At 34.3% G+C, this 20082-nt stretch overlaps 1 protein-coding gene across 3 annotated transcripts in view; it reads left to right on the plus strand.

Moving 5' to 3' along the window:
• The window catches only part of USP42 (ubiquitin specific peptidase 42), a gene marked incomplete at its 3' end in the record, with an annotated part of 47513 nt that overhangs the window by 9046 nt on the left and 18385 nt on the right, over nt 1–20082 (plus strand). For all 3 annotated transcript variants that reach the window (XM_081297178.1, XM_081297176.1, XM_081297177.1), the window contains exons 4-7: nt 15004–15114; nt 18070–18172; nt 19035–19102; nt 19820–19890. In XM_081297178.1, coding sequence (XP_081153304.1) covers nt 15004–15114; nt 18070–18172; nt 19035–19102; nt 19820–19890 — 353 coding nt within the window. The remainder of the gene's footprint in view (nt 1–15003; nt 15115–18069; nt 18173–19034; nt 19103–19819; nt 19891–20082) is intronic.

Genomic DNA, 20082 nt, shown 5'->3' on the forward strand with positions numbered 1-20082 from the left:
TTGGCACTTCCAATCCTCCTGTTAGTTTTCTACACTTGTTAAAAAAATATTAATGTCTGATGCTAACAGCTTGAGACAAGCAAGGTTAAGAAATCCTTTCTCTACTAGCATTCATCTTGTTTTAGAAGGCTTGATTCATTGTCAGGCTTGTAAGCCCTAGAGGAGAGGAACCTTTATCACTGCCCAGAACTTCTAGAATCCATATAAGACTTTGCCTTATCATTTGAGAGCTCTTTCTTCAATCCAGAAGGCAGAAAATAAATTAAAACATATTAAGATTTTTTTTTAACTAGGTGGAAGCCCCCTCAGTGCCAACCAGTGACATTCAGAATTTAGAAAATCCATTTTTGAGGTTTTGATAGCTACATATAATGTGAATTATCCATCATCAGCCTTTATAAATGAAGTTTCCCTGTTCTTTAACCTAAATTAATGCTCCAATTTGTGTGCATGCTCTTATGCTGTTCATCAATGATCAGGATTAAAGAACAAAACAAAACTCTTTGGTTTCCTTTTTGAATAGTTCTTCATTTAGTGGAGAATTTAAAGTGGTTCTTTTAAAAACTGTTTTTTCCTCCAAAGAGCGAAGTAATGCTTGTAAAGAATATGGGAAGCACAGAAAAATTTAAGTAAACAAAAGTAAAATCACCTAGAATCTCACTACCTAGAAGTTTTTGTTATGCCAAACAGTTTGTAATTACAGAATGAACATTGCTTGCCCTCATTTTCTCCCTAAGTCCATAATTCATTCCCCACACACAGCTTTCCTATCACTTTTGTGCTTAATGAAAGTAGGGTATGGATAAAAACCCAGCACTGGCATTTGGACAGCAAGAAAGGAGACCAAGACAAAATTCAGAAGCTCCCAGTGTTCAGAATTAGGTGCCTATCTTTTATGCTTTTGGTAATTTATTTCCCTCTCTCTTTATTCCCCCTATTTTCCCAACTTTATTGAGGTATAACTGATATATAATAAATTGCACATATTTGAAAAAATAATTTGCTGCATTTTGACATTTGTATATACCTATCACAATTAAGAGAAGTAATGGTCATATCACGCCTAAAAGTTCCCTAATGCCCCTTTGAAATGACCCCTTCCATAACCTCCCCACCCCCATTTCATCTACTTCAGACAATCACTGATTTCCAATTTGTGTCACTATAAAATAATTTATATTATCTAGAATGTTGCAGATGTAGAATTATACAGTACATATTTCTATATTATCTTGCCTTACTTGGCAAGTTAATTATTTCAACATTATTCCATCTATTGCATGTTTCAATAGTTCATTTTTTATTGCTGAGTAACATTCCATTGTATGAGTGTACCATAGCTTGTTTCTCCATTTACTTATTGATATTTAGATTATTTTCTATTTTGGGCCATCAAAAATTAAGCTGCTATGAACATTTTAAAATCTTTGTAAAGGATGTGTTTTCATTTCCCTTGGGTAAATAAGAGTAAGATGGTTTAGTCCCATAATAGGCATGTATTTTATATTTTTAAAAATACTTCTAAAGCTGGGTGTGGTGTGCATGCCTGTAATCCCAGCAACTCAGGAGGATGAGACAAGAGAATTGCAAGTTCAAGGTTAGCCTCAGTAACTTAGTGAGTCCTTAAGTAATTTAGTGAGACCCTGTCTCAAAATAAAAAATAAAAAGGTTGGGAATGTGGCTCATTGGTTGAGCAACCCTGGGTTCAATCCTCGTGTGTGTGTGTGTGTGTGTGTGTGTGTGTGTGTGTGTAAATACATAAATACATAAATAAAATACTTCTAAACTATTTCCCAAAGGGATTGTAATATCTACTTTTCCATCACCAGCCAACAAAAGTTTTGCTTCAAATCTATCCCAACACTTGGTGTGGTCAATCTTTAATTTTAGACATTTTCATGGATGTGTAAAATAGTAGTATTTTTTTTTTGCTCTTCTTTTTTAATATGCTTGACAGTAAGAGTGTATTTTGATATTATACAAATGTGGAGTATAACTTATTTTAATTAGGATCCCATTCTTGTGGTTGAACACGATGTGGAGTTATACTGGTCATGTGTTCATATGTAAACATAGGAATAGTAGTACCTTATTGTGGTTTTAATTTGTACTTTCCTAATAAATATGATGTTGAACATATTTTTAGAGATTATTTGCATTCTGTATATTTGCTTTACTGAAATGCCATTGTAAATCTTTTTATCTATTTAAAAAGTGGATAGTTTTCTTATTGTTGAATTTTGGGAGTTCTTTATGTATTCTGGATATAACTTCTTTAACAGGCTTATGATTTGCAAATATTTTCTCCCAGGCTTATCTTTTCATTCTCTTCAGTGTTTATTGAAGAGCACATTTTTTGTTTGTTTTGAGAATTTTCAATTCATCACTTTTTTTTCTTTTTATGAATTGTGGGTTTTTTTTAGGTGTTGCATTAAGAAATCTTAACTCCAGAAGTCATCACAGTGATTTTTACTACATTTTCTTCCAGAAGTTTTTTTTTTTTTTTTTTTACATCTTTATTTTATTTATTTATTTTTATTTTTTTAATTAGCTATACATGACATTACAATGATCTTGGCAATTCATACATTTGAATCATTGGGGTATAATTTCTCACTTTTCTAATTGTACAGATTGCAGAATCACACTGGTCATAGAGTCATCTATATACATACAGCAATCATAATGTCTATTCTATTCTGCTGCCTTTTATTTTTATGTGGTGCTGAGGATCGAACCCAGCGCCCCACGAATGCTAGGCAAGCGCGTTACCGCTTGAGCCACATCCCCAGCCCCTTCCAGAAGTTTTAATAGTTTTAACTTTATTTGGGTCAGTGATCTGTTTTTATTTATTTATTTTTGTTTGAGATGTGAAGAATGGATAAGTTTTGCTCATTTGTTTGTTTATGGTATTGGAATTGAGTCCAGGGCCTCACATGTGGTAGGCTAGGCTCTGCCACTACCTAAGATGCATCAACATCCCATATTTTTTCCTATGAATATCCACTTATTCTAGCACCATTCACTGAAAAGATAATCCTTTCTTTACCAAATTATCTTGGCATCTTTGTCAAAATTCAATAAATCATACACATATGGATCTATTTCTGGAGTCCATTCTGTAACACTGATTCTTTACTATGACACAGTGTCTTTTTTTTGAAGAGGATACCAAGGATTGATCTCAGGGGCACTTGACCAATTGAGTCATATCCCCAGCCCTATTTTGTATTTTATTTAGACTCAGGGTCTCACTGAGTTGCTTAGCACCTTGCTTTTGCTTATGCTAGCATTGAACTTGAGATCCTCCTGTCTCAGCAACCCCTTACCCCAACCCCATCCTCACCCCTGCCTCAGCCTCTGGGATTACAGGCATGTGCCACTGTTCCTGGCCACAATGTCTTGATTGCTTTATGTCTAAAAGCTTTGAAATCAGGTAAGTCCCCTGACTTTTCAAAGTTGTTTTGACCATTTTTGGTCATTTGCATTTCCCAAATGGATTTTGGCTTTTGTGTATCTTAATGTATTTTAATTTTATTTGATACATAATGCTTGTGTGTATTTGTGGTACAGTGTGACATTTTAATTCATGTATACAGTATGTAATAATAAGTTGCAGGTAATGGATGTATCTGTCACTTCAGGCCTATTTTGTTTGTGTTGGGAACATTCAAAATCTTTTTTATTGGCCATTTTAAAATAATTAATTGTTGCCAACTATATTGTATTATAGAACATTAGAAATTATTGTTAACCAACTGAACTCCAGTACTCAATAGCCATTCTTTGTCCCTTTTTCCTCCTTCCTCCACACCTTTCCCAGGCTCTTGTAATTGATATTCTATTCTCTCCTTATTCGTGATCAGTTTTTTAGCTTCCACATGTGAGTGAGAAAACACAGTATGTTTTTATACCCTTATTTCAACCTAATATAAAGTCTTCTAGTTCACCCATGTTGCTGCAAATGACAGGATTTTATTCTTTTTTATGTTGGATAATTACTCCATTGTGTGTGTATATGTTTTATTTATTTATTTGTGTGTTCATCAACACCTAGGTTGGCTGTTATGAACATTGCTGCAGTAAATATGCTATTACAGATGTCTCTTTGACGTACTGATTTCAGTTCCTTTGGGTGTGTCCCTAGTAATGGGAATGCTGGACTAAATGGAATCAGTTTTTCAATTTCTTTCTTTCTTTTTTTTTTTTTTAAAGAGAGAGAGAGAGAGAGAGAGAATTTTTTAATATTTATTTTTTAGTTTTCGGGGGACACAACATCTTTGTTTGTATGTGGTGCTGAGGATCGAACCCGGGCCGCACGCATGCCAGGCAAGCACACTACCGCTTGAGCCACATCCCCAGCCCTCAATTTCTTTAAAAAAGCTTTTTGGCCACGTACAGTGGCACAGCCTGTAATCCCAGTGATTTGGGAGTCTGAGGCAGGAGGATCAAAAGTTTTAGGTTAGCCTCAGCAATTTAACAAGATTCTCAGCAACTTAGAGCTTATTTCAAAATAAATAATAATAATAATAAAGAATTCATGTATATCTTAAAAGAATAAAAATTTAAAAAGTAAAACAGTGGGGCTGGGATTGTGGCTCAGTGGTAGAGCGCTCATGGCCCTGGGTTCGATCCTCAGCACCACATAAAAATAAATAAATAAAATAAAGGTATTGTGTCCAACTACTTCTAAAAAATAAATGTTTTTTTTTTTAAAAAAGGTAAAAAAAAAAGTATATTTTAAAAATTAAAATGTGTCCCTGGGTTCCATCCCAGTGCCAAAAAAAAAAAAAAAAAAAAAAAAATTCCTGGGATTTTGATTGGAATTGTACTGAATTTATAAATCAGATGTGAAATCACATCTAACTTTTTATATTCTGACCAAAAAACCCAAGTATACCTCTTTATTTAGGTCATTTTAATTTCTTAGTAGTATAGTTTTCAGTGTGCAAAAACAATGTAAATCAGATATACATATTTCATATTTCTGATAATTATAAATGACATTTTTTAAAAATTCAATTTTTGATCAATTATTGTTAGAACATAGAAATATTATTTGTTTTTTTGGGGGGTGGTGGTGGTTATGGTTTGAACCCAGGGGTGCTTTAAGCACTGAGCCATATCCTCAGCCCTTTTTTATTTTGAGACAGGATCTTGCTAAGTTGATCAGGGCCTCACTAAATTGTTGGCTTTGAACTTGGGATCATCTTGCCTCAGCCTCTCCCAAGCTGCTGGGATTACAGGTGTGTGCCACTGTGCCTGGCTGTAGTTGATTTTTAGATATTGATACTATATTCTGGAACCATGCTTAACTCATTAATTCTGGTAGTTTTTTGTTGTTATTGTTTATTTTCTGAGAGGGTCTTTCTATATCATCCAGGCTGGTCTCTAGTTTTCTTTTTATTTATTTATTTTTTTTAAGATTCCTTGAGATTTTACAGAGAAAGTCATGTAATCTATAAATAAAGATAATTATATTCTTCATTTACAGTCTGGGTATGCTCTTCATTTCTTGCCCTTTTACACTGGCTAAGACATCTATTACTATTACAATGTTGAATATATGTGATGAGGTGATCATCCATATCTCTTTTCTCACCCTTAGAGGAAAAGCATTCAGTCTTTCACTGTTGAGTTTGATATTAGCTGTAGATTTTTCACAGATCCCTTTTACTGGATGGAGTATTTGATGCTTTAATATTAAGCATCTCAGGATGCTTTGCATTCTTGAGATATATTATTTCTGTGTTTTATTGGCCTTTATTTGCTAAAAATTATGGAATAATTTTATGTTCATGAATATTATTAGTCTGTAATTTCTTTTATAATGTCTTTGTCTTGTTTTGGGTAATGATGGTATCATGTTTGGAACAGATTTTTTTCACCTCTGTTTCCTGGAGGAGTTTGTATAGAGTCAGTATTATATTTTTTCCTTAAGTATTTGGTAGATTTCATCAGTGAAGTTATATGGAGTTGCTCATAGGCAGGTTTTAAAATACATGTTTAGTTTTATGTAAGGCTCTTCAGGTTATCCTTGGTTTTTTTTTTTTGTTTGTTTGTTTGTTTGTTTGTTTTTTTAATTTTCAACAAGCTTTGTTAGTTTATGTCTTTAAGGAAATTTGTCTTCCAGGGAGCAGTGGCACATGCCTGTAATCCAGGCTACTTGGGAGGCTGAGGCAGGAGGATCACAGGTTCAAGGCCAGTCTTGGCAATTTAGTGATATCTTGTCTGAAAAATTGAAAAAGCAAAAATAAAAAAAAATCCAATAATATTGAAAAATAAAAATAAAAAGGACTGGGGTTCCTAGTGTTGCAAAAAGAATTTAAAAAGAAAAGCAAATTTGTCTATAAACTTGTTTTTATTTTTCTTATTTTTCTTTTTTAACTTTGTTAGGGTCTGTAGTGATTTCCTCTTTGTCATTCCCAATGTTCATTTGAGTCTCCTGTCATTTTTCTAATCAATCTGACTAGAAACTTTTTTTTTTTTAGTTGTTGATAGTTGTTTTTATTTATTCATATGTGGTGCTGAGAATCGAACCCAGTGCCTCACACATGCCAGGTAAGTGCACTACTGCTTGAGCCAAAGCCACAACCTCAGCCTCCTGACTAGAGAGTTTTTAAAAATTTATTTATTTATTTTTTAGTTGTTGATGGACCTTTATTTATTTTATATACAGTGCTGAGAATTGAACTCAATGCCTCACACATGCTAGGCAAGTGCTCTACAGTTGAGCTACAACCCCAGCCCCTGACTAGAGACTTTTTTAAAAGAATATTTTTAGCTGTAGATGGACACAATGTCTTTATTTTATTTATTTTTTTTTATGTGGTGCTGAAAATCGAACCAGTACTTCACACATGCTAGGCAAGCGCTCTACCGCTTAGTCACAATCCCAGTTTGACTATAGACTTTTTAATCTTACTGATTGTCTCAAAGAACTAGCTCTTGGTTTAATGGTTATTCTGTCTTCTTTTTCACTGATGTTTGTTACTGTTATTCTTTTTTCTTGCCTACTTTGGGTTTAATGTTCTCCATTTTAGTTTTTTTTTTTCTTATTTAAGTGACAGAAAAAAATTCTGTAATTTATGTGTACTATGTGATGATTTGATACGTGTATACATTGCATAATGTTGAAATCAGGGTAAATATATCTGTCTCTTCAAACACTTTTTATTTCTTTGTGGTGAGAACATTTAAAATTCTCCCGTCTAGCTTTCTTGAAATACACTGTTCTTACTTAAGGTGGGGAACTTAGATGCATTTAAGATCATCTTTTCCAGTGTGTTTAATGCTATAAATTTCCCTGTAAGTGCTTTTTGATAAGTGCTCTTTCCCTGTAAGTGCTGTTTTGATATGTTTTAATTTCAGTTAAAAAAACTTTCTAATTGCTCTTGTGATTATTTAGGACTGCATATTTAGTTGCCAAATGTTCAGGGATTTACCAGAAATTGTCATGTTATTGATTTCTAATTTTATTCCATTGTGGTTAGAGAATATCTTTTTCAATGTTTGAATTCTTTTAAACTTTGTTTTATGTACCAGAACATGGTCTGTCTTGCTAAATGTTCCACGTATACTTAATCAGGATGTGTATTCTGCTACTATTGGTTGTAATTTCTATAAGGTAATCCTTTGTGTCCTGTTTTTTCTATCTACTTGTTATATCAGATTTTGAGAGAAGTGTTGAAATAAGCTATATTTGCAAATGTGTTTCTTTCTGCTCTGTCAGAAAGAATATAGCTTATTTTGTTGTACTCTCTTGAATCTTGTTCATTTATGGTTGTTATGCCTTCTCAATGACCTCATCTATCATTTATGAAGTGACCTCCTTTATCTCAAATAGTATTTTTTATTCTGAAGCACGTTTTGAGATACAGTCACTCCAGTTTTCTTATGATTAATGTTAACATATTCTTTTTATCTTTTCAACTTTAACCTATGTGTGTATTTAAAATGAATTTCTTATAAGCAGCCTATTATTTGATCTTGCTTTTTTATGCAATAGTAAGTCTCTGCTTTTTACTTTAGAATTTTTAGTAATTTACATTTAGTGAGATAATTGATAGGATTTAGTTTACATCTCCCATCTTGCTATTCATTTTCTATTTGTCCCATTTTTTATTCATTCCCTTTTTAATCTTTTTCTGTAATTTTTTGTTGTTGTTAATTTATACCTACTTTCTCTTTCTCTCTCTCTCTCTCTCTCTCTCTCTCTCTACCAGGGGAGGTGCTTAACCACTGAGCAGCCATATCCCCAGCCCTTTTTAATATTTTATTTTAGAGACAGGGTCTTGCTGAATTGCTGAGGGCCTCAATAAGTTGCTGAAGTTGGCTTTGAACTTGTGATTTTCCTGCCTCAGCCTTTCAAGTCACTGGGATTACAGGCATGTGCCACCGCACCTGGCTCTACTCCTTTTTTGAATTATAATTATCTGGTGACATTGCTAAACTCATTTATTCTAGGCATCTTGGGTAGATTCCTTGAAATTTTTTTAAAATTTTCTTTTTAGTTATCATTGGATCTTTTATTTATTTATTTTTATTTATGTGGTGCTGATGATTGAATCCAGGGCCTCACACATGCCAGGCAAGCACTCTACTACTCAGCCACAATTTCAGCCCCTTCTTGAAATTTTTTATATATTTAGTCAAGCCATACAAATATAGACAGTGTTACTTATGTTTTACTAATCTGTTTGCCTTGCATATTTCCTTGTCTTATTTCACTGGCCAGAACTTCTAGCACTTTGTTCAATAAGTGTAGTGAAAGCATTAACTCTTTTCTTTTTAAATATTTTTTAGTTGTTGATGGATCTTTATTTATTTATATGTGGTGCTGAGAGGGCTGGGGATATATGGTTTAGTTGGTAGAGTGCTTGCCTCTCATGCACAAGGCCCTAGGTTCAATCCCTAGCACCACAAACCAAAACAAAACATATATGTGGTGCTGAGAAGCAAACCCAGTGCCTCATACATGCTATGCAAGTACTCTTTACTGAGCTACAACCCCAGCCCCCTTGACTCTTTCCTGATCATAGGGAAAAACATTCAGCTTGTTAGCTGTAGATTTTTTTTCTTTTTTTCTTTTTTGGGTACAGGGGCACTCAACACTTAACCATTGAGCCACACCCCAGCCATTTTTGTATTTTAGAGACAGGGTCTCACTGAGTTGCTTAGAGCTTTGCTAAGTTGCTGAGGCTGGCTTTAAATTCATGATCCTCCTTCTTCAGCATCCCAAGTCCTAGGGATTACAGGCATGTGCCACTGCACCCAGCAACTGTAGATTTTTGGTAGATGCTCTTTACCAACTTATGGAAATTTCTTTCCACTTCTGTTTTCTGATTCTTATTTTTTATTGTGAGCAAATGTTGATTTTTGTCAAATGATTTCTTTATCAAATTGATAGGGTCATCTGATATCTTTAGCCTGTTAATATGGTAATTTACATTGTATAATATTGAGTTATCTTTGCATGCCCTGTAATAAACTCTATTTGATAATGGTATATGGTTCTTCATATATATTGCCCAATTTATTTGCTTATATTTCATTCAGTGCTTTTTACATCTATACTTATGAGAGATATTAGTCTGTAATTTTGTTTTTGAACTGTCTTTGTCTGATTTTGGTGTCATAATTAGATATGTTAATTCATTTTCTGTGTTTTGGAAGAGATTTTATAATTTTTTAATGTTAATTCTTTTTTATTTTTAATTAAATTAAATTAATTTATTTGTTTTGGTACCAGGGATTGAACCCAGGGTACTTAAACACTCAGCCACATCTCTAGCCCTCTTTATTTTTTATTTTGAAACAAGGCCTGACTAAGTTGCTTTTAGGGTCTGTCTAAGTTGCTGAGGCTGGCTTTGAACTTGTGAGCCTCTTGCCTCAGCTTCCCAAGCTGCTCGGATTATAGGTGTGCACTACCACACCCAGCTGTTTATTCTTTTTTAAATGTTTGGAATTTTCTAGTGAAACTATTTGGATCAGGAGATATCCTTTTCTGGGAGTTTTAAAAGTACTAATTCAAATAGGTATAGGACTACTCAAATTATTTTTTCTTGGGTGAATTGTGGCAGTTGCTTTGTTGAGGAATTGGTCCATTTATTCTCAGTTGCCTTTATGTGTGTAAAGTTAATCATAGAATTTCCTTATTACCCTTTTGATATTTACGTGGTCTGTGTTGGTATCCCCAGTTTCATTTCTGATGTTGGTAAACTTAGTTAAAATTTTCCCTTTCAGCACTGTTTTACTTCTGTCCCTATTTTAAAAAATATGTTGTCTTTTAATTTACATTTAGTTCAGTGTATTTTTTTATTTCCCTTGAGATTTACTCTTTGATCCACAGATTATTTATATGTGTTAATTAGTTTCCAGGTATTTGGAGATTTTCTATTATCTTTCACTTATCAATGTCTGTTTTTTATTCCACTGTGGTTGGTGAGCATACTTTAAATTTTTCAAGGTTTGTTTTATGCCTCAGAATATGGTCTGTCTTGTATATGTTCTGTAAGCACCTGAAACAAAATTTGTATTTTGTTCTTGGTGGGTGGAGTTGTTGTTTAAGTGTTGATTAGATCTGGTGACTGATTAAAAATGAGTTCCATATATTTGCTCATTTTTTTGTTGAATTGTTCAATAAGTTGTTGACAAAAAAATATTGAGGTTTCCATCTCTAAATGTGGCTATTTCTTTTCACTCAGTTATATCTGAGTTTGATTCATGTATTTTGCAGTTCTGTTTGATACAGGTACACTTATGATTGTTGTGTCTTAATGGGTTGATCCTTTATATTATGTAATGTCCTTCTTTTTGGTAGTGGTCTTTGCTCTCCAGTCTGCTTTATTTGATGTTAACATAGACATTCCTGGGTTTTTGTTTGTTTGTTGTTTGTTTGTTTTTTTGATTGATGTTTCATAGCATGTCTTTTTTTGTCCTTTTACTTTCAGCCTACCTGTATCATTACATTTGAACTGAGTTTCTTGTATAGTTAGATCATGTTTTTAAATTGATTTTGTCAATCTGTGTCATTTTTTCTTTTTTTCCCCTCTAGTATTGGGAATCAAACTCAGGGCCTTATACATCCAAGGCAAGTGCTCTACCACCAATCTTTTTTTTTTTTTTTTTCCTGAGATGGGATCTTTGCCAACTTGCCTGGGCTGGCCTTGAACTTGCAATTCTCCTGCTCAGCCTCCTGAGTAGCTGGGATTATAGGGGTGGTCACCATTGTGTGGCAATGTGTGGCTTTCAACAGGTATAGTTAGAATATTTGGACTTGATGATTATTGATGTATCAGGGCTTAAGTCTGACATTTTATATTTGTTTTCCCTTTGTTTTTGTTTAATATCTGTTTTCTTACTCCTATCTCCATCTCGGTTACTTGAATATTTTTTAGAAATATTCAAAATTCCACTTTGATTTATTTATCATGTTTTGAGTATATCTCTTTGTTTAGCTATTTTAGTGGTTGGTTGCGCTAGGTATTATATTATACATAATCACTCTCCTTATCTTGTTTGTTTGTTTTACATTTCTAGATTGAACTCAGACCCTTACGTGCTAGACAAATTACTCTCCCAATGAGCTACATCCCCAGCTCTACAATTTTCTTAAATATTTCCCTAACATACCTTTAAAACCATGTGAGGCAATGTTATAATTTTTGTTTGATAGATTCTTGGAGTGTTAAATGCTTTTATTTTACTTTTCTTCAATTGAAACCTGAGTATTTTTACATTTTGTTTTGATGTATGGGGTCTTAACTAACTCTGTTTTAGCTTTCCCTGAGATATCTAGGCAGAGGAAATGAAGTTATGCCAAGGTAGAAAAAAGCCCAGGTTCCCATTCAGCTTCCAATGTGGGGATTAGGGCTTTCAGTTGCTGCTGGTGGAAGTTCCAAGTCCCCGTGTGATCTCCACTGACACTGCAGTGGAGTAGCTTTGTTACCACTGGGTGATGGTGAAAGTCCTGACTCTGTGCAGCCAGGTAGAGGAATGCCTCTTCATTAGTTGTTGAGGATGGTCCTCACATGGTCTCCATGACCACTGTGAGGTGGGGAAGGGACTAGCACCTAGTGTGGGGGAAAGTTCCAGCCCCCAATCTTTCTTCTCTAACAATAACCCACTGGATGTGTTTTGGGGTGCCTTATTAAAGTCCTGTGAATGGAAGTTTAGGCCTTTGCAATATGGGTAGAGGTGAGGCAATAGTTTTTATGTAGTGTTTGGCTGTGCTTGGTGGTGTTTTATGTGATGGTTATTTGGGTGCAGCCTTAGAAGGAGATACAGGAGAGGCCCAGGGAAATAAAGATGATTATATTCACAGTCCCTGGGATACAGGAGGCATTGCATGCCACACAGGGCCATGTGGGAAAAATACCAGGGTGGTTAAGAGGAATAAAGACAGGAATGAGGGAAAATCATTAGGCCAAAGCCCTCATTGAGGTTTCCAAGTAAGGCAAGGCAGGGCAGGGTGAACAGTTTGCATTGGCTAGTTTTAATAGTTGGGGTAGGTGCAGAGCCATAGATGGGTGGTCCTTAGTTGCCTGGGATCTGATCCTGGGATGATTAATGAACAGGAATAATGATTCCTGAGGTGTACAGACCAGACAGAGGAGGATGGCTCTGGGTTGTTAATTTGCATAGCAATGGCATGCTCCTGGCTGAGCCCTTTCTAGTCTTTTAAGAGTTGAAAGGGATAGTCTCTTCCCCAAACAGAAAAGTTTTTAAAGGTGTCACAACACTGTCATTTACAGAAAAAATACACATGTGTACACACAAAGGCCAGAGTAGAATACTATTTCTAAAGTTGTCTTTTATAAAGCAGGGCTGTCCTTTTCCTTGTCCTTGGCTGGCAAGAGAGCAGGCAAGCTTTCTTTAGGGTTTGCTTTGTGCATTTGGTTGCTTACTTCTTCAGCTCCAAGTCTGGAATATCTGAAGGACAATGAAAATCAGAGAACTACTGCCATTGAGTCCTGAGGTCCCTAGTGTATCTGTCTTTTTTTCCCCACTAACTTTCATAGCCTTTTTATGTTTGTTGTATGTAAATATTCAGAGTTTTGTTTGTTTATTGTTGTTGTATATGGCAGGAGGAGCAGAGAAAACTATCCTTATGCCATCTTCCCAGAAGAGGAACTGTAACTTTTCATTTGTGATGGATGTGGGCATCATCATTTTTCTTTCACTACTTGAAAGATGTTACTGTAGTGTCTTCTAGCCCATGTGGTTTCTGACAAAAAGTCTGTTGTTACACTTTTCCCTTTGTTTCTTTATATATAATGTTTTTATTTCTAGCTGCTTTTAATATTTCTATCACTTAAACAGTTTGAGTGATCTTTTTGTAGGTTTCTTCATGTTTCTTCTGCTTGGAGTTTGTTGAGGTTCTTAGTTCTGTGCTTTCACTGTTTCCATCACATCTGAACAACTTCTGGTCATTTTAAAAAACTTATTTTTATACTTCACAAAATAACATTTTTGGTGTAAAGTTCTTTGATTTTTTTTGTTTGTTTGTTTAAGGGATTGAACCCAGGGATGCTTAACCACTGAGCCACACACCCCCATCCTCTTTATTTTTTTGTTTATTTTGAGATAGGACCTGGCTAAGTTGCTGAAGCTGGCTTTAAACTTGCGATCCTCCTGCTTTAGCCTTCTGAGCTGCTGGCATTGTAGGTGTGCATCACCATGCACAGCCAAGTTCTTTGAATTTTACCACATGTAGGTTCATGTAAGGCATGACCTCACCTCAGTCAGAATACAAAATCATTCCATCACTCTGAATACCTTCCTGTGCTTTCTTTCCCTTTGTAGATAATTATTTTTTGACATTTGTTCTGTCTCTTCACCTTCAGATACCAGTCAAAAACATGTATTATGGACAGCTTGAAATTGTTCACAGCTCACTGGCACACCTACCTTTTTGTTACTATTATTGTTTTTGCTCTGTGTGTCATAATGAATGTCTTCCAGTTCACTAATGTTTTCTTCTTTCTGTAATGTCTAATCAGTTATTAATCCCCTCTGGTATATATTTTACCTCATAGTCTACTGTTCAGGTATATTTGGATCTACTTATATGCTTCCTTTAATGTGCTCTTGCATTTTTCACTTCCTTGCACATCTTAATATGTGCATAATATCTTTTAATGTTATTGTTTTCTGATTCTGTATTCTATATCATATTTGGAGTCTTTTTTTCCTTCTCCCTTACTGCTGGTTATTCCTGCATCTTTATATGCCCTATACTCTTTGATTGAATGACGGACATCATGAATTTTATACTGGATTTTGTTTATTCCTATATATATTTTTGAGCTTTGTTGTGGGACATAGTTTATTGGAAATAGTTTGTTTCTTTCAAGACTTTTAAGCTTTAATTATATAGATTATGGGAAGATTTAGGCAGAACTTCTCAACCTTGGTACTATTGACATTGGGTCAGGTAATTCTTTGCTGTGTGAGGTTATCTTGTGCTGTGTAGGATGTTTACTAACATACCTGCCTCTATCCACTATATGCTGGTTAGCACCACTTAGCATGAAACAAGAATCATTTTCTACATTTTTTTTAAAGTTAAAAAAAGGAAGAAGAAAATGCAGTAGAGACCACCATATGTGACCAAGAAAGCCAAAATATGTATATAGAGATTTCTTAACCTGGCTGTGAGAAACATTCTTTTACCAGTTTAGACAGATGGTAGTATAAGAAAAAAAAATCCTTGTTTTTCCAGTACAAGTTTCAAAACTTGAAAAGGTATGATTTGGGTCTGATTATATGTCTGACCTTGGGCAAATTTTTAACTCTGAGCCATTTTTCCTCTCTCATAAAATACAACCAATGTATACTTATTGCTTTGATTTGTTAGAGAATTAAATGAAAATGAATAAAAATAACCCAATGTACACACAGTAGCTGTTACTGATATTTCATCTCAGAAGTGTGTCCTTTATTTGTAGTTTCCTATATATTCTTATTTTACTAATATGAGGATTAACATTTCTCTTTCAGGTCATGCAGAAGGATTTTGCATGATGTGTACAATGCAAGCGCATATTACCCAGGCACTCAGCAATCCTGGGGATGTAATTAAACCAATGTTTGTCATCAATGAGATGCGGCGTAAGTATTAACTATTATAGTTTATATCAGTGTTTTTTAGCTAGTTAGCTAGTTATTTGTCTTTTTTGCTTTTTCTTTTCTCTTTTAGATGGATTCTTATTGCCTGGGCTGGCTTTGAACTTCTGGGGGCTCAAGTGATCCTCCTACCTCAGGCTCAAGAGTAGCTGGGACTATAGGCGTGTACCACAGTGCCTGACTTTTAGCTAGTTTTCATGGCCTAAGATTCAAAAAAAAAAAAAAAAAAAGGGTTCCTGAAGTATTAGAAAACAGACACGTATTTTTATCATACATGGCAATGTCTTATTTTAATAACAAATTTTGGGTTAAACATTTACTATGTATTTGTTACTACTTATGATATTATGTAAACATTTTATGTTTTATTTTTTTTGATACTGGGGTTCAGACCCAGGGGAACTTTACCACTGATCTACATTCCCCAGTCCCCACTTTTTTTTGAAATAGTGTCTTACTAAATTGCTGAGGCTAGCCTTAAACTTGTGATCCTCCTGCCTCAGCCTCCTGAGTAGCTGGAATTACAGACATGAATTATTATGCCTGGATTGTATAAATTAATTTGAAATATTAATGCAAAATATAATAAGCGTTCAGTTTAATATAAGCAAATTTTAAATTGTTTGAAACTCAATTTGTTTATAAAATTATTACCTTTTTCCTGAGGCTTTTTTCTTCCAGATAGTTGGAATACTCTTGATATTATCCCACAGGTTTCTTTAATTTTAATTAGTTTTAATTTGGTGGATAAATAATACATTGTACTTAGTGACAGGAGTTGTCAAAATTAAGGTAATTAGTCTCAAAGAAAAATTTAGACTACTCAGTGAAACAAATTTATGGATACACTTCACTCTTTTCCACTTAATTTTAAAATTTTAAATAGGTTGAATGAAATTTTCTTCTGTACTTTCTATGTGCTTTTTGTAGTAAACTTTATATTCATTTTTTTAATTTTCTTTTTTAGTTGTAGATGGACATAATATCTTTGTTTTATTTTTTATTTTTAATATTTATTTTTTAGTTGTAGTTGTCAGTCCTTTAATTTATAATTTGTTTTTATGTGGTGCTGAGGATCGAACCCAGGGCCTCACCCGCGCTAAGCAAGTGCTGTGCCGCTGAGCCACAACCACAGCCCCTGTTTTGTTTATTTTTATGTGGTGTTAAGGATCAAACCCAGTGCCTTACATGTGCTATGCAAACACTCTACCACTGTGTCACAATCCCAGCCCATACTCATTTTTAATATAAATTCACTTTTAATATATATATTCATTTTATTTAACCAAGTAGTAATAAAAACTGAGTGAAAATTTTAAGAAACCTACTAATTTTTAATCTGGTATCTAACTGGGTAATTTATAAGGGTGCATAAGTATATAGTGAGAAACTATAATCCTTTCTCCTAAAAAGCTGCTGAAGATTTAATTGGTTCTTAGCATTATTGACAGGCCAAAACAAACAGTGCAGAAATCTTTAAAACATTGTTGTATATTGGCAGAATTTTAGCCAGGGCAGGTTTTGATTGTTTGTATCTTTACTTATTTTTTAATTTTTTATTTTTTGGGGTACCGAGGATTGAACTCAGGGATACTTAACCATTGAGCCACATTCCCAGCCCCATTTTGTATTTTATTTAGAGACAGAGTTTCACTGAGTTACTTACTTAGTGCCTTGCTTTTGCTGAGGCTGGCTTTGAACTCTCAACATCCTGCCTCAGCCTCCCGAGCAGCTGGGATTACAGGTGTGTGCCACTGCACCCGGCCCTGTATTTATTTTTATACATAAATTTGTAGTAGGCATGAGTGATATTTTAAATATAGTCTTTAAGAAAATATCACTGCTCTTGGCTGGAGCGGTGGTGCATGCCTATAATCCAAGTGACTCGGGAGGCCAAGATAGAAGAATCACAAGTTTGAGACCAGCCTCAGCAACTTAGCAAGGTCATAGTGAAACCCTGTCTCAAAATAAAAAATGAAAAGTCCTGGGGCTATAGCTTAGTGGTAAAGTCCCTCTGGTTTAATCCCCAATGTAAAAACAAAAAACAAAAACAACAACAACAAAAAAACCAATTAAAAAACCCCTTCATTGTGTTTGTGTTCTGTATGTATACATACATCCATAAAGCACATCACAGTTGAATCAAGAAATTGCCATTTTTATAAGTCAAAATTGGTGGAATATTAGCAAATTTCATGATCTGAGGTAATATATGTTTATGCACATTCATACATGTAAAATTCAATATATAATGTTTCATTGTGATTTCTTAATTTGTGTTGTTTTTATTTTTAAAATAATTTGATATTACAACTGCTTAGTGAGAAGTAGGACTAAAATATTACTGTGCAACTGAAAATATAATTTGTTCTATTGGTCATTGGATAGAATTGAGAGTGGTTGGATATTTATGTTTTTCATGGATTCTCTTCTGGAGATCTATTGCCATATTTAAAATTGTGTGCATCAACATAATACTTTAGACAAACTTTTGAGGAAATATGGCCAATGTTGATTTTATTTAAGTATAATTTTATTGACTTGATAAAGGCAGAAGCTCTGGGGCTGGGATTGTGGCTTAGTGGTAGAGCTCTTGCCTCGCGTGCATGAGGCACTGGGTTCAATAATCAGTACCACATAAAAATAAATAAATAAAATAAAATAAAGATATTGTGTCCATCTACAACTAAAAAAAATATATTTAAAAGAAAAAAAAAAAGAAGCTTTGGACTCTTAAGAAACTGCATCCCCTGTTGGATCTCAGTGACAGTATGTGGTCCTGGCGTTTTATCAAGGCAGCTTGTGTTAGTGTTGCTTCCTCATTAAGTAATTATTCAGGGATTTTTCTAATGAATATATTGTAAGGTATAACTTTTTGTGGTATAGCCTAGGATATAATATATAATGATATAAAGCCTCATCTTTACTTAAATTTTATAGGTATAGCTAGGCACTTTCGTTTTGGAAACCAAGAAGATGCCCATGAATTTCTTCAGTATACTGTTGATGCTATGCAAAAAGCATGTTTGAATGGGAGCAATAAGTAAGTCAAATAAAACATCAGTCGTTTCTACGTTTTGTGTCCCTGGCTTATCAGAATTTAGTTTTGCCTTTTATGTTGAAATCTGTTACAACATAAAAATCTGTTATACAGATCTGTTTACCTTTTGGCTTTCCCCTGCCTCTTCCCCACCTGATTTGCATTATTTTAAAATGATTGTAATTTAGAAAGTTACTTGTTATAACAGTTTTAATTTGTTCAATTATAAGTGTCAGAAAATGAATGTTGGCCTTCCCATAGTTTAATTTCTGGGTAATGGTGTACCTTAGCAGATATAAAATTACCTGCTTCTCCTGGTTGTTTCTCACATTTTCTTTGTTGACCTCTAGACTCACAAGTCTGTGTTTCCTGCCTCTTTCTCTCTCTCTGGTCAGTTATGAATTCTTATAGCTTTGTCCTAAAACCTAAATGCAGACATGAAGGAAGACTGGGGAGACAAATAGAAAACAGTCATAACCCACCTGCTCTTGCCCACATACACCTGGTACATTTCCCTTTGCATGCTGATCTAGGCCTTCATGTCATTCTTCTGGTGCAGGGTCACAAACCTGCTGAGAGTATCTTCTTTGTTGCAAGGCCAAATTCCTGCCTGGATTTCAAAGTCCCTTCATAATAGAGCTCCTTCTGTCCTCATCCCCAAACCCTCACTGTGTCTGTCAGGCAAGGGCTAGTTTTTGGCTGCCACATATCTTGAGGTCTTTTGTGTGTGTGTGTGTGTGTATGGTGGTGGGTTGGGGGTCTTTTTGAATCTTGTTCCTTTATAGATGTATATGCTTTTAAAATCTAGTCATAGCATAATTTTTGCATAATTCTTCTATTATATCACTTTTTAACTATTTTTCAGATTAGACAGACATACCCAGGCTACCACACTTGTTTGTCAGATATTCGGAGGATACCTAAGATCTAGAGGTAAACTTTTGTTTGAAAGTTGATAAAGTGATACATGCATGTGTTTTTAAAAATGCAGACAGTAGGAAAGAGCTAATGATGTAGATCTCCTGGCCAGCCCTGACTCCAATCTCCCCAACCTAATGGCAACCCTGTGCCAGTTGGTAGTTTAGCCTTCTGGTAATTTCTTAAGGGTGAACAAACTGGGAGCATATCATGTATGATACTTTCATTTTTCTCTAAGTATTATAGATCTTATATTTTAGCACAAATAAGTCTTAACAAAATCTTTCACAATTTCAGTAGTATTTCATTAATTTTGTTCTATTGATCGATATTTATGTTTCTATTTTGTTGTTATTACATCAGCGTTTCATTGAACATTCATGCACACATGCCTTTGTGTTTATGTAAAAGTATATATAGGATAAATCCTTAAAATTAGCATTTTTTAGGTCATAGGGTATATTTTAATTTCTATTATTGGCATGTTGTCATTCTAAGAGGTTTTTACCAGTTTATATTCCAACAAGTAGTGTATAAGGGGCCAGATTCATGACCTTTCACCTATACTGTGTGTAATATTAACTTAGTTTTTTCCCCCCAATCTAATAGAGTAAAAATTTTACTGGTTTAATTCTTTTATTTTGAAATAATATTTATATTCTGTCATTTCATAGTTGGTACTGATGTGATGAATACCCTTTGCTTATCTTTTGCATTTTATTTTTGTTTCAGTCAAGTGTTTAAATTGCAAGGGCGTTTCAGATACCTTTGATCCATATCTTGACATAACATTGGAGATAAAGGTAAATTGAATAATTATTTTTTAAAAAATACTATTAGTATTTAGCTGGACACAATCACCTTATTTATTTATTTATTTATTTATCTGTTTATTTATTTATTTATGTATATGTGCTGCTGAGGATCGAACCCAGCGCCTTGCTCGTGCTAGGCGAGCATTCTACCGCTGAGCTACAACCTCAGCCCCTGATTAA

Source organism: Spermophilus citellus (assembly GCF_964194105.1).
Source record: "Spermophilus citellus genome assembly, chromosome: 6".
Taxonomy (NCBI): domain Eukaryota; kingdom Metazoa; phylum Chordata; class Mammalia; order Rodentia; family Sciuridae; genus Spermophilus; species Spermophilus citellus.